A 15,550-nucleotide genomic window follows, 5' to 3' on the forward strand; every position below is an offset into this window, starting at 1 on the left:
GAATTGTATGGGAGTTTTTGGAACTGAAGCAAAAAGAACAAACTGATCATTTCCCTGTCTAATGCTGATTATCTTCTGCTGCACCATTCCTGCTTCAACTCACCTAGGAGTCATCCCTAGTTGGAAGGGGTTAATTATCTGGCACTGTCCATCACCAAGGACCCTCATCAGTGCCCGGCCATACCAGGCCGAACATCCCAACTGACGTCATGAACCTTTTTATTATTTTATTATTAACCCCCACAAGTGGCGAAGACTGGCGCGTGCCCCCCCGTCGGACCATACCAGCACTTGGAACCTCCGTGCACCAGTACTGAGACTGCAGTGAACCTGCCAGGGCTGCACACATGCGGGGGCGGAGACCAGTATGAGTGGACCAAATCCTGAATATGATGCACCGGGATACCTGGAAGTGACAGGATGTCCTTACCCGGTGCGCTCTTATTTTAAATAGATAGTAAGGAGAAGTGAGAGGCAGGAAGCTTTGCAAACTGTGTTTGGGGTGTAGCTGTGCTTGTATTGCTACAAGGTCACCATCTCTTTTTAAAGATACTCCCCTGATGAATCCATATAAAAAGAGGACATGCGTTGGGAGAACTGGAGATATTTTGTGGTCTCAAACCTTACAATAAGGATGGGAAAAAAATCGTTTTTACCGCACCCTAATATGGAGACTGTCTGCTATACAATAATTTTGTGAATGGGAGAGACTTTTCCTATAAATGCATTTTAACTCTTGCATCAGCCATCAACTCGGTCGCCCCTGTCAGGTATAACAGAGTACGAAGAATCAATAGACAACCCTGGCACAATAACATCACTAAAAAGCTTCGGCAAGCATCCAGGATTGCAGAACGGTGCTGGAAGAAAACGCATTCGCAAGACGACTTCACTGCACTCAAACAAGCAACACTTGCATTCAAATCTGCCCTCACCTTTGCTAAACAGGCCTATTTTACATCCCTTGTATCTTCCTTATTCCACAACCCCAAACAGTTGTTCAATACTTTTAACTCCCTCCTCCACCCACCACTGCCCCCTCCGACTTCCCTAATCTCTGCAGAGGACTTTGCCGCACACTTCAAAAACAAGATAGACCAAACACAGCAAGTCTTTAATGCTCAACCACCACAACCCCTTTGCATACCAGACCAATGCCCAAACCCCATAACCTCCTTATCTAACATCACTGAAGGGGAGCTTGCTAATCTTCTCTCCAAATCACACCTCACCACTTGTGCACTTGACCCGATCCAATCCCATCTTCTCCCCAACATCACCACCACTCTTATCCCATCCCTAACCCACCTCTTCAACCTATCACTAACTTCTGGTACCTTCCCTTCTGCTTTCAAAAATGCCACAATCACGTCTATCCTTAAAAAGCCAACCCTCGATCCAACAGCCATGTCCAGCTATCGCCCAATTTCGCTGCTCCCATTCGCTTCTAAACTCCTGGAACAGCATGTCCACTCTGAATTTTCCTCTCACCTGACATCTAACTTGCTCTTTGACAATCTACAATCTGGCCTCTGTGCCCATCATTCCACTGAGACAGCCCTGACCAAAATTACCAACGACCTACTTACAGTCAATGCTAACGGACAATACTCTATACTCCTTCTAGACCTGTCCTCTGCTTTCAACACAGTTGACCACTGCCTCCTACTACAGATCCTCTCCTCCTTTGGCATCAAAGACCTCGCCCTATCCTGGATCTCCTCATACCTTTCCAACTGCACATTCAGCATCTCCCACTCCCACACTACCTCCTCATCCCACCCTCTCTCTGTTGGAGTCCCCCAAGGCTCTGTTCTAGGACCCCTACTCGTCTCAATCTATACAATTGGCCTGGGGCAACTCATAAAGTCCCATGGATTCCATTACCACCTTTATGCCGATGATACTCAGATCTACCTCTCTGGCCCAGACGTCACCTCTCTGCTCTCCAGAATCCCAGAGTGTCTATCAGCCATATCCTCCTTCTCCTCTCGCTTCCTCAAACTCAATGTGGACAAATCTGAACTGATCATGTTTCCCCCATCTCACAGATCTTCCTTACCAGACCTTTCTATAACAATTGACACCATCACGCTTTCCCCCATACCGGAGGTCCGCTGCCTCGGAGTATCCATTGACTCTGCGATGTCCTTCAAACTGCACATCCAAGCTCTCTCCACCTACTGTCGCCTCCAGCTCAAAAATATATCCAGAATCCGTCCCTTCCTAAACCCTCAATCTACTAAACTACTTGTGCATGCCCTCATCATCTCCCGCCTCGACTACTGCAACATCCTTTACTGGGGCCTCCCTGCTAACACCCTTGCACCTCTCCAGTCCATCCTCAACTCTGCCGCCTGACTAATTCATCTCTCTCCTCGCTACTCCTCCGCTTCTCCCCTCTGCAAATCTCTTCACTGACTCCCATTCCCTCAGCGTTTCCAATTCAAATTACTAATACTGTCCTACAAGGCCATCTAAGACCTGTCTCCTCCATACATCTCTGAACTAATCTCCAGATATCTTCCCTCACGTAATCTCCGGTCCTCCCAAGACCTCCTTCTCTCCTCCACACTTATTCGCTCCTCACCCAACCTCCTCCAAAACTTCTCCCGAATAGCCCCCATCCTCTGGAATTCCCTGCCCCAACACATCCGGCTATCATCCACACTGGGATCCTTCAGACAGAACCTGAAAACCCATCTCTTCAGGAAAGCCTACAACCTGCAATGATCCTTGCTGCCTCCCCACCACTACTGAAGCTACCGCCTCATAATCACTGGAGCTCCTGCAACCCCCCAACCTATTGTCTCCTTCCCCACCATCCTGTAGCATGTAAGCCCGAAAGGGCAGGGTCCCCTCTGCCCTCTATATCAGTCTGTGATTGTTAGTTTGTTTACTGGAAGTGATATCTGTAATTCGTATGTAACACCTTCTCATGTACAGCACCATGGAATCAATGGTGCTTTATAAATAAATAATAATAATAAAATCGCATGCAAGGATTACTGATGCTCACTAGCATAGCTGCCAAGGGGACATCACTCCCCCTCTGTGTCTCACGTCATTGACACAGACACTGACAGCAGGCGCTATGTCATTACTACATGGCACCCGCTGTACTGATGTGTGCAGGCTCTCAGAATACTCACTGCAGAGACCGGAGCAGCAAGGAAATGAGAAGGAGAGGTGTGTATTGTATTTTTTCAAGCATTATACTGTATAGAGGCCTATAACGAGTGCATTAAATTACATAGAGGGCTATGGGGAGTGCATTATACTATATAGAGGCCTATGAGGAGTACATTATACCATATGGAGGCATATGGGGAATGCACTATACTATATAGACATCTATGGGAAGTGAATTCTCATATATAAAGGCCTATGGGGAGTGCATTATACTATATGGAGGCCTATGGGGAGTGCATTATACTATACAGAGACCTATGGGGAGTGTATTATACTATATGGAGGCCTATGGGGAGGGCATTATACTGTATGAAGGCCTATGGGGATTGCATTATACTATATGGAGGCCAATGAGGAGTGCATTATACTAAATCGAGGCCTACGGGGAGTGCATTATACTCTATGGAGGCCTGTGAGGAATGTATTATACTGCATAGAGGTCTATGGGGAGTGCATTATCATATATAGAAGCCTATTGGGAAGTGCATTACAGTATATTGAGGCCTATGGGGATTGCATTATACTAATTGGAAGCCTATGGTGAGTGCATTATACTGTATGGAGGCCTATGTGTAGTGCATTATACTAAATGAATGACTATGGGATATGGGATGCATTATACTGTATGGAGGCCTATGGGGAGTGCATTATATTGTAGAGGCCTATGGGAAGTGCATTATACTATATGGAGGCCCATGGGGAGTGCATTATATTATATGAACGACTATAGCGAGTTTGCTATACTATATGAAGGACTATGGAATGCATTATGCTATATGGAGGCCTATGGGAAGTGCATTATACTATATTGTGTGCTATGATGAGTGCATTATGCTATATGGAGGCTATTTAGGGGGCCATCATACAGTGAGGGAGCCATCATACTGTGTGGGAGCTAATGTGGGGTCTTTGTACAGTGTGTAGGCAATTATTGAGTGTTGGGGCCCATCACACAGTTTGGGGGCTACTAAGGGGTCATTATTCTGTGTGGTGGTACAATACAGTGTGGGGGTCATTATACTGTGTATAGGAGAGCTGTCAGGGGGACTCAGGACATTATTTAATCTTAAGTGGACAGTTGTTGTTATAGGGGCACTCTTGTTATTGTCAAAGAGGCAGACAGGGGGCATTATTACTTTCTAGGGGGCAAAATATGGGTATTGCTTTCTCGGGCAATTGCACAGGGCATTAATATATTCTAGAGGTTTGTTTTACCATCTAGAAGGCACACAGCACCACACAGTAGGTGCAGTAATAGGAACACATATGGTAGCAGCAGCTTAGTACTGGGGTATCAGCAGGATAAGGAGTTTGTGCATGTTGGGAATAGATGAGGGAGGTGCTGGAAATGTGAGGAGTCATATATTTCTTTGTTGTATTCTCTGTAGCAGAGTCCTGGCTGTAAGAAGTACCGTATATACTCGAGTATAAGCCGATCAGAGTATAAGCCGATGCACCTAATTTTGCCTTGGAAAACTGGATAAGATTATTGTCTTGAGCATAAGCTGCGTATGCACTGTCCCCTCATCCTTGTCCTGCTATGTGTGGCTCCTCCATCCTGTCCTGGTATTCGTGGCTCCCCTGTCACTGACCTGCTATGCGAGGTTCCCCCATCCTGTCCTGGTATGCGTGGTTCCCCCATCCTGTCTTGGTATGCATGGCTCCCCATCCCATCGTTGTATGCATGGCTCTCCCAGTCCCGTCGTTGTATGCATGGCTCCCCCCGTCCCATGCTGTATGCATGGCTCCCCCCTCCAGTCCTGGTATGCATGCTTGCTATTGCAAAAAAAATCCTACTCACCCTCCTCCAGCGTGCCCTCTCAGCATCTCACTGGTGCCGGCTTCCAGCAGCTCTTCCTGCCGAGCGTTCATATGGCACCGCTCATTAAGGTAAAGAATATGCACTCCATGCCTATGGGAATGGAGACACGTGCATATTCATTACCTTAATGAGTGGTGCCACGTGATCGCTTAGCACAGGAAGAGCTGCCGGCGCTGGGACCAATGGAGATGCAGTGACGGCACGGAGGAGGGTGAATATGATGTCTTCTGGAAGCTGGGGGTTGCAGCTGTCACTTTGCATGCTATTTAGCAGCGGCATAGGCTTTATCCACAGCCGTCAACTCCTGCCGCTGCTCAGCTGCTCCCCATCCCCTGCCGGCATTCTGGACAATGACTCATGTATAAGCCGAAAGGGGGGGGGGGTCAGCACAAAAAAGTGCTGAAAAACTCTGCTTATACGCTTATACATGAGTATCTATGATAATTGGTTGTCAAGTCTTGCTACTTTATGTATCTTTGATAGAGATGGGCGAACTGGAACAGTAAAGTTCGGCATCTGTACTAAACACCTTCGGGCACAGAGACTGAAAACGGACTTCACCAGCAAGTCCGTGTTACTGTGCGGGTTCGGCTGCCTGAACACCAGGTGCATGTGCATGGCAGTGCAGCAAACACCACTTCTCATCGGTGAGGAAATCATCCCCGCCGGTAAGAGAACCACGGTTCCCATGCCGTCAAAAGACAGCTGAAGCGCTCAGCTGTGATCAGAGGTATAAATCTTACCTCCGGTCACTGGTGTCAGCTGATGGGACTTCTGATCCCATCATCTGACACCTGCAGCTGCTAATTACAGTGAGAGCAGGAGTGGCAGATGGAGATATTTATTAGCCGCTCCTGCGCTGTAAGTAAATAATTAAAAAAAAAAGACGTGGGTTCCCCTGTATTTTGCTAACCAGCCAGACAAAACTCACAGCTGGAGGCTGCTACCCTCAGTTGTCAGCTTCAGCAAAGCAAGTTATCAAGAATAGAGGGGTGTTATGAATTAGTCACCGGAGGAGGAGAAAACAAAAATACAAGCTAAGTCCAGAAAACCGGAGAGGTTGGTAGCTATCGGATTGCAGACCCCTGATCCTATACACCACAACTAACAGTAGCCGTGGGGGGTTCCTACGGTGCCCTAGACCCCTCGTCACAGCCGGAGAACTACATAAGCCTAAAGAAGGAAAGGAAAAATCTAAACTGCCCCAGAGCAGACCCCAAAGTAATAGACAGCCCCCAACATGTATTGTCGGTGAAAAACAGATAAAAACACAAACACAGACAGAAAGACAGGCTGAGCAAACGATGGGGCCCAACTAACTAGATAGGACAGGACAGAAAAGATGCTGGCTGCAATCCGCAAAAAACCCTACCAAAAATGTCCCAACCATCTGATAAGGAAAAAGGCCCTGAAGTCGCTAGTCTTCAAAATCACTATATCAGCACTCAGGTATATTCTGAAAACAGAGCAAAGAGATCAACTGATCAGAGACAAAAATGGAATTCAGCCAGTCCCAACCAGGACTGGCTGAATACAAACACTAAGGAAACCAGACAAAATCTCATGGAATAATAGCAGGGCAAAAACTTAGCTTTTAGTAGACAGGAACTAAACTGGATGAAAGAGCTAAGAGCAGAAAGGATCACCAGCAGCCCTGCAGGGCGTCGGCTGCCTTATATCCACTCAGAAATTCCAGATGTCCAATCACACTCCGCCTGTTCAGATGACAGGTTCTTCCCATCCCAATCAATTTCACTACCTCTCTTCACCAGCAGAGGGAGTTCATCAGACATCAAAGGTGAAGGGGAGAATGAACTCACAACAGAGGGGTTTTTCTCATGCTTCTAGGGGGGATGTCACTGAGGTCATGGCAGTTCAGCCCGGCTGAGAACGGGACCTAAGTTATGAAACATAACCTCTTTGACCTCACCACCGATCTCTACGGCTGCGATCGCAGCCGCTCAGTCACCTGTGGTTTTCAGCTGGAACAGTCGCATCTTGGCACCATCCAGGTTGAAAACTGTTTATCCCCCAGACATGGATTACAGCATGGGACAGAACGATGGACAGGTATGGTATATTGTTGTTTTTTTATTTTACTTTTATTACAGGAGAACAAGGGCTTCGCTGGAATTAGGCGTTTAAATAAAAATGGAAAACTGTGTTTAGTCTTATTTCAAATAAAGGACTTTATTCTTGCTGTGTCTTTATTTACAATACAACTATAGGATTAGTAATGGAGAGGTGTCTTAGACACCTCTCCATTACTAAGCCATGGGCTTGATGTCACCGGACATTACAAAGGTGACATCAACCCCACAAATATGAACTCCACTTGCCACCGCTACAGGGCAAGTGGGAAGAGCTGGGCCCTTTCTGGGCAGCTGCTGGCTGATATTTTTAGCCTGGGGGGGGCCAATATCCATGGCCCCTTACCAGCCTGAGAATACCAGCCCCCAGCTGTCTGCTTTAGCAAGGTTGGCTGTCAAAAATGGAGGGGACCCCACACAGTTTTTTAAAAATTATTTATTTAAATAATTAAGAAAACAGCGTGGCGACCCCTGTATTCTTGATAACTAGCTTTGCTGAATCTGACAGCTGAGGGTTGCAGGCCCCAGCTGTGAGTTTTGTCTGGCTGGTTAGGAAAAATACAGGGGAAAGCACGCCGTTTTAAAAAAAAATATTTATTTACAACACAGGAGCGGCTAATCAATACCCCCATCCTCTGCTCCTGCTCTCACTGTACTTAGTGGCTGCAGGTGTCAGATGATGGGATCAGTAGTCCCATCAACTGACACCAGTGACTGGAGGTAAACTTTATACCATAGCTGAATGCTTCAACTGTCTTTTGACAGCGTGGGAACCGTGGCTCTCTGACCAGAGGGGATTATTTCACCGCCGATCAAAAGCGCTGTCATGCACATTACAGCGCAGCAAACACTGGATGTTCGGGCCCCCCATTCAAAATCAAAATTTTGGAAATTGTTCTTGTGGTGAGTAAGGTATCGATTAAAACCTTACTCAAAAGGGGCTGTACTCATTTATCCTATATATAGGATATCCTTTCCATTTATATATACTGTATATAGGCTTCATATAGTTATTGGATTTCAGGTTCAGCATATATAGATAATGTTGTGCTTTTTTATATTAGCTATTAGAATGTTATATTTGGTGGCTGTGGTGATTCCACGATCCTATAATATGAGGTATAGAAATATGTGATTATTGGTTTCAAGTTTAATATGCTTCCCCATGGTTGGGTTCAAGCTTTTGGCTGTGGAGGTTGTTAAATCTTAGTACATTTAGTACACAATGTCTATCTGCTATTTCAGCCTTCTTTTCTTCTCGCTTTCTCAAACTGAACATGGACAAAACAGAATTCATCATCTGTCCCCCATCTCACTCTACCCCTCCAATAGACCTATTCATCAATGTCAATGGCTGCTCTGTTTCCCCAGTCCCGCTCCCTCGGTGCCTTGGGGTGATCCTCGACTCTGCCCTCGCTTTCAAACCCCATATCCAAGCCCTTGCCTCCTCCTGCCGCCTCAAACTCAAAAATATTTCCCGGATCCACGCATTCCTCAACCATGAAATCACAAAAACACTAGTGCACACCCTTATCTCCCGCCTCAACTACTGCAACCTCCTACTCTCTGGCCTCCCCTCCAGCACTCTGGCACCACTCCAGTCTATCCTACACTCTGCTGCCCGACTAATCCACCTGTCTCCCCACTATTCCCCTGCCTCCCCCCTATGCGCGGCCCTTCACTGGCCTCCTATTGTCCAGAGGCTCCAGTTCAAAACCCTAACAATGACATACAAAGCCATCCACAACCTGTCTCCCCCATACATCTGTGACATGGTCTCCCGGTACCTACCTACACTCAACCTTCGATCCTCTCAAGATCTCCTTCTCTACTCCCCCCTCATCTCTTCTTCCCACATACAAGACTTCTCCCGTGCTTCCCCCATACTCTGGAACTCTCTGCCGCAACACATCAGACTCTCACCAACAATGAAAACCTTCAAGAAGAACCTGAAAACCCACCTGTTCTGACAAGCCTACAGCCTGCAATGATCCTCGGTCTACTGAACCACTACACAACCAGCTCTACCCTCTCCTAGTGTATCCTCACCCATCCCTGTAGACTGTGAGCCCTCACGGGCAGGGTCCTCTCTCCTTCTGTACTCGTGTGTCCCTTGTCTTGCACATGTTTATTGTACTTGTCTATATTTCCCCTTGTCCCTGTAAAGCGCCATGGAATAAATGGCGCTATATAAATGTATAGTAATAATAATAATAATTTACAGTGTCAGTATTATGATAACATCTGTTGATTCATGATTTTCATAAGGGGTTTTACATTGAAATTTTTGATGAGATTTTGGATTTATTTCACCTCTTTATCCCCCATTTTTTGAATTGTATTTTTTTGAATTATATTTAGTCTCATTTTTTCTGTCTTCTGTTATATATATGGATTTAACTCAACTAATAGCCACTCACTTCTTTAGCAATTGAGCTTATTTATTCATTATTTTTGTGGTTCTCCCCTGTGAGGCACTTTGCTTTTTTAATCTTGTGTTTCTGTATTTTTATAATAATTATTAATAAAGTTTCATTAATTTTTACTATGGATCTCTTCATAATTATTGATATTACTAGGTACCAAAATGTGTGGTTATAAAGTACTAAAGATGCAAAATGAGGATGTGTAACAGTTTATCAAACTCTTAACAATGTCAATGGGCTACAAAATCCCTCTCATTTGCATACAAATTAAAAGTTATTTCTTCCTCACCTGTACCAGTAATGGTTGCTAGTATGAATTTTATAGGAGCTTTGTCCCATATAGTACTGTGTAGTTAGTCTACTAGACAATTTGGGGTGGCAGACCACCTTTAAAATTTAAGATAAATTGCAAGATCCTTATTTACCTGAACAAGAAATGTATTTATGGCTCAGTGTTACGCTATGAAACTAGAGTATATATAGGTGCCCTATCAAGATAAAAGAAATGTGTTATCACAAAATGACCAGGTTTTTTTTTTTGTTAAATGTACAGTATGAATTTTTTTTTATTTTTGATTGCTTTTCTTTTTCAATATTCATACCAGTATTTATGGTTAAAAACATAAAAAGTCTTGCAGCTTTCATATTGGCTCATTGGCCTAATAACAGACTCCTACATCCAGTTGGGTACATTGCCATTAGAAGCAGTAGAATGACTCCAACCTCATTTGTTTGTATAGAAGCCTTATCTGAACATGTTCTAATTAGAGCAATGGTCAATGTGAAGATAGTGGAACTGACTGTGAATGGTAATTACAGTGTTATTCACTGTATACAGATGCCTTATCTGTCATTGTATTCCTGTCTGTGATCAGAATGAGACTGCTGAAAAGTCAACTGTACAGGACAGGAATTGGGAGTTTTGTATAAGGTCTAGTGAGCAGGATCTATTCTGATGAATTAGATGGACATGTCTGTTGCTGTCCAATCCCACACCAGCACTGTTCATTTTCTAAAAGTGGACGAAGCTGGCTGAGAACACTGAAAGTACAATATGCCTAAAGTTGCAAAACTTTTGTGGAACCTTGAGCTGCAGTGCACAATTATTTTGTGATGTTTAAAGGTTTTTCACTCAAGGATTCAAGCAAAAATGCTTGCTAAATCACACCGTATGCCTAGATTTCCACACATATGAACATATTAAAGGATTGTTCTCATCTCACAAGTGACTTCTTAGGATAAGAAAGATGATTACTAATACTCACTCACTGATGAGTGTGAAAGAATATGCTGCTGGTTTGGAGCTGCATCGCCTTATAATGTTTTCTGCACAATGACATTGCATGGCTGACTTTTGGGAATAATGTAGTACCTTAGTAACATACCTGAGCAGATGACTCCAGCATCCTCTCTATGATTACAGTTATGGGAGCCCCAACCGATGTGCCTGCACTGCCACAAGTACTGTTCACTTCCTGAACACTGCACGTCATCTAGCAGAATGCTACCAGAACCTTGTCCAAAATATGCAGAAGGTAAAGCAGAAATTCCATATCCACAGCCCATCTGTCTGCATACAACATGTGCATTATTGATGGTCCAAACATCGTCACATACTGTTCCCCAGGCATTGTTGTAGTAAATTTCTACCCGTCCAGCACATGCATGATGGCCATTGACCAGTCGCATTGGATAAATTCCTAAAAAAAATTATAAATAAATAAACTACTCTTGTTAGAGACATAGTTCACATTTCTTGAAAAATAAAAGTACATAAAATGCTGTCACAATGTACAATTTACCCTAATTGCAACAAAAATACTGCAAGTTTACTGCAAAAAAAGATTGGAGCCAAAACCATAAAAGTAAATGGGTTCCCGAATCTCAACTTACCACAAGCCTATAAGAAAAGTAAAATGTGGCTATTTGCTGAGGTGCCACCACTGGGACTGTCCTCCCAGATCACCATATTGGGGGTCCCTTCATTTGGAGCAGGTGTCAAGTATGCACACTGTTGTTCTGTTTAAAACTTTTGGGGCTGACAAAATAAGCATATTACATGGCGCACTATCACAGGCATTCACATGGACTTTGAATAGAGCAGCAGTGGAATTGATTGACTACTGCTACATTCAAGCAGGTGACTCGAGACCAACATTCTCATGTTTGATGATGATTTATAGTTGTTATTCAAGTCTTATGCAATCCTTGATTTCCTGCATACAGTGCTGTTTTTGCTAACACAACAAACACTGCAGCATAGCTCAATAGACTCTAATATATGTTAATGTGATCCACCAGTCACTAACAGTGGCCATTCAATGATACTGTCAGCACACAGCTATAAACTGAGTGGTTTATAGCCGGGGAGGTAGCATTAGCACCCCTACCGGTTGTAAACTATTTAACCCCTTGAGATGGATTGCAGCATGGGATATGACTGTATGGCAGTAAGGTATGGGATATAGTTTTTTATTTTAGATTTTTTACAGGAGAACAAGGGCTTCGATTGGATTCGAAGTTTAAAAAAGATGGGGATCCAGTGTGTTTAATGATTTCATTAAAAGTCTTTATTCTTAAGGTACTGTCACACTTAGCGATGTACCAGCGATCCCGACCAGCGATATGACGTGGTCAGGATCGCTGGTACATCGCTAAGTGGTCGCTAGTGAGCTGCCACACAGGCAGATCTCACCAGCGACATCGCTGGGGACGGGGGGTCGCTACTTACCTGTCACACCAGGCGATCCTGCGTCCTACCGCCCGGCTCCACGCGTTGCTCGTCATCACAGCAGGAAGCGCCACAGGAAGCTGACGACGAGAAACAGTCCTGGACGTTCTCGCGCGATCAGCGATAAGCAGCGGGGGAGCGGGTTGTAGGTAAGTATCAGACACAGCGATATCGCTAGCAATATCGCTATAACGTCACAAGTTATAGCGATATTGCTAGCGATATCTCTTAGTGTGACATGCCCTTTAATGTCTGTGTGTATTTTAATCCTGTCAGACTATTGGATTAATAATGGATAGGTGTCTTATTCACACCTCTCCATTATTAACGAGGCTTAATGTCACCTTACAATAGCAAGGTGACATTAACCCCTTATTACCCCATATGCTACCCCCTACAGGTCAATGGGAAGAGAGAGGCTAAGTGCCTGAATAGGCGCATCTTAAAGATGCGCCTTTTCTGGGGTGGCTGGGGGCAGATGTTTTTGCCAAGGGGGCCAATAACCGTAGTCGCTCTCTAGGCTATTAATATTTGCCCTCAGTCACTGGCTTTCCCTCTCTGGTGGAGAAAATTGCGCTGGAGCCCATGCCAGTTTTTCCCATGAATTAATTCTTAAATTTAACACCTACAGCTCCAATATTTTACACACACACACTACTAACATTATTAGCGAGGGTCGTAAATAAATCTTATGGATATTCAATGGTTTACTGTATCTAAAACATATCTTATATCCGGTCTGGTTCTGTAATGATTTTACAGAAGCCGACAATGGAATTATCATCTATTCTGCTATCTAGCTCTGTATGCTATTCTTCTATCTAGCTCTGTATGAAATATAAATATATATATGTCTCACTGACAAAATATATATATACACTCACTGGCCACTTTATTAGGTACACCTGTCCAACTGTGTGTTAAGACTTAATTTCTAATCAGCCAATCACATGGCGGCAACTCAGTGCATTTAGGCATGTAGACATGGTCAAGACAATCTCCTGCAGTTCAAACCGAGCATCAGTATGGGGAAGAAAGGTGATTTGAGTGCCTTTGAACGTGGCATGATTGTTGGTGCCAGAAGGGCTGGTCTGAGTATTTCAGAAACTGCTGATCTACTGGGATTTTCACGCACAACCATCTCTAGGGTTTACAGAGAATGGTCCGAAAAAGAAAAAAAATCCAGTGAGCGGCAGTTCTGTGGCCGGAAATGCCTTGTTGATGCCAGAGGTCAGAGGAGAATGGGCAGACTGGTTCGAGCTGATAGAAAGGCAACAGTGACTCAAATTGCCACCCGTTACAACCAAGGTAGGCAGAAGAGCATCTCTGAACGCACAGTGCGTCGAACTTTGAGGCAGATGGGCTACAGCAGCAGAAGACCACACCGGGTACCACTCTTCTCAGCTAAGAACAGGAAACTGAGGCTACAATTTGCACAAACTCATCGAAATTGGACAGTAGAAGATTGGAAAAACGTTGCCTGGTCTGATGAGTCTCGATTTCTGCTGCGACATTCGGATGGTAGGGTCAGAATTTGGCGTAAACAACATGAAAGCATGGATCCATCCTGCCTTGTATCAACGGTTCAGGCTGGTGGTGGTGGTGTCATGATGTGGGGAATTTTTTCTTGGCACTCTTTGGGCCCCTTGGTACCAATTGAGCATCGTTGCAACGCCACAGCCTACCTGAGTATTGTTGCTGACCATGTCCATCCCTTTATGACCACAATGTACCCAACATCTGATGGCTACTTTCAGCAGGATAATGCGCCATGTCATAAAGCTCGAATCATCTCAGATTGGTTTCTTGAACATGACAATGAGTTCACTGTACTTAAATTGCCTCCTCAGTCACCAGATCTCAATCCAATAGAGCATCTTTGGGATGTGGTGGAACGGGAGATTCGCATCAGGGATGTGCAGCCGACAAATCTGCGCCAACTGTGTGATGCCATCATGTCAATATGGTCCAAAATCTCTGAGGAATGCTTCCAGCACCTTGTTGAATCTCTGCCACGAAGAATTGAGGCAGTTCTGAAGGCAAAAGGGGGTCCAACCCGTTACTAGCATGGTGTACCTAATAAAGTGGCCAGTGAGTGTATATATATATATATATATATATAGACTGTATATATGTTTTAACGAATATTTGAGGCCATGGATCCATTATATGTCCATTTTTCCAGCTGGTGAGAAAATCTTGCCATACGGATGTCACACGGATGCTTAGATGCGAGAAAGTCGCATCCTCGCATTGCACACGGATGACATACGGATCGCTGTTTAGGGAACATTTCTGCAATTCTTGTTCGTGTTAAATGGACCGTATTTTTATACGTTGTGTGTGACTCCAGCCAAATGTGAAGATCTCCTAATTTATATAAATTGTTTGTAAAGTAAATTGTATTTAGTTAGTGTTTCTATGTAATACTTAAAAACTTATCAGAAAAACTCTGAGAATGTGCTAAATGAACAAGTTGCAGTGGGAAAAGTACTGTATATACAACATAATGATGTATACATATCTATAATTCTGGTAAACGTGATTATGATATTGATAGCAGCTGCAAACTCCCAGAACATAGCGGGACTGCTCCGGCACTGAACACATGCATAAACTAAAGGGGTCAAAGTATAAGCTCATGGCCAGGTTCACACATTCAGTATTGGGCCAGTAATTTACATCAGTATCTGTAAAGGTACTGTCACACTTAGCGATGCACCAGCGATCCCGACCAGCGATATGACGTAGTCAGGATCGCTGGTGCATCGCTAAGTGGTCGCTAGTGAGCTGCCACATAGGCAGATCTCACCAGCGACATAGCAGGGGTCGGGGGTCGCTAATTACCTGTCAGACGAGGCGATCCTGACGTCCTCCACCCGCGTCCACGCGTCGCTCGTCGGCGGCACAGGAAGCCTAGCAGGAAGCTGACGACGAGAAACGGTCCAGGACGTTCTCGCACGATCAGCGATAATCAGCGGGGGAGCCGGTCGAAGGAAAGTATCAGACATAGCGATATCGCTAGCAATATTGCTATAACGTCACAAAACCAGTGACGTTATAGCGATATTACTAGCGATATCGCTTAGTGTGACAGGCCCTTAAGCCAAAGTCAGGAGAGGAACAATCAAAGAAATCAAACACGTCACCACTTCTGCATTTATCACCTAGTCCTGGATTTGGCTTAGAAAATCTGATACAAAATACTTACCAAATACTGAAAATGTGAACGTGGCCTTATAGTGAAAAACATTTAGTAATAGAAGAGGAGTCCATGAAAATAGATTAC

General features: G+C 44.5%; 1 protein-coding gene across 14 annotated transcripts in view; it reads right to left on the reverse strand.

The window, feature by feature from the left end:
- LOC141072913 (scavenger receptor cysteine-rich domain-containing protein DMBT1-like) overlaps positions 1-15,550 on the reverse strand; it is a 490,185-nt gene that overhangs the window by 312,618 nt on the left and 162,017 nt on the right. For all 14 annotated transcript variants that reach the window (XM_073560164.1, XM_073560162.1, XM_073560161.1 and 11 more), the window contains one exon: positions 10,916-11,230. In XM_073560164.1, the coding sequence (XP_073416265.1) occupies positions 10,916-11,230 (315 nt within the window). The remainder of the gene's footprint in view (positions 1-10,915; positions 11,231-15,550) is intronic.

Source organism: Dendrobates tinctorius, unplaced genomic scaffold (genome assembly GCF_039654945.1).
Source record: "Dendrobates tinctorius isolate UK_male_01 unplaced genomic scaffold, ASM3965494v1 ptg000293l, whole genome shotgun sequence".
Classification (NCBI taxonomy): domain Eukaryota; kingdom Metazoa; phylum Chordata; class Amphibia; order Anura; family Dendrobatidae; genus Dendrobates; species Dendrobates tinctorius.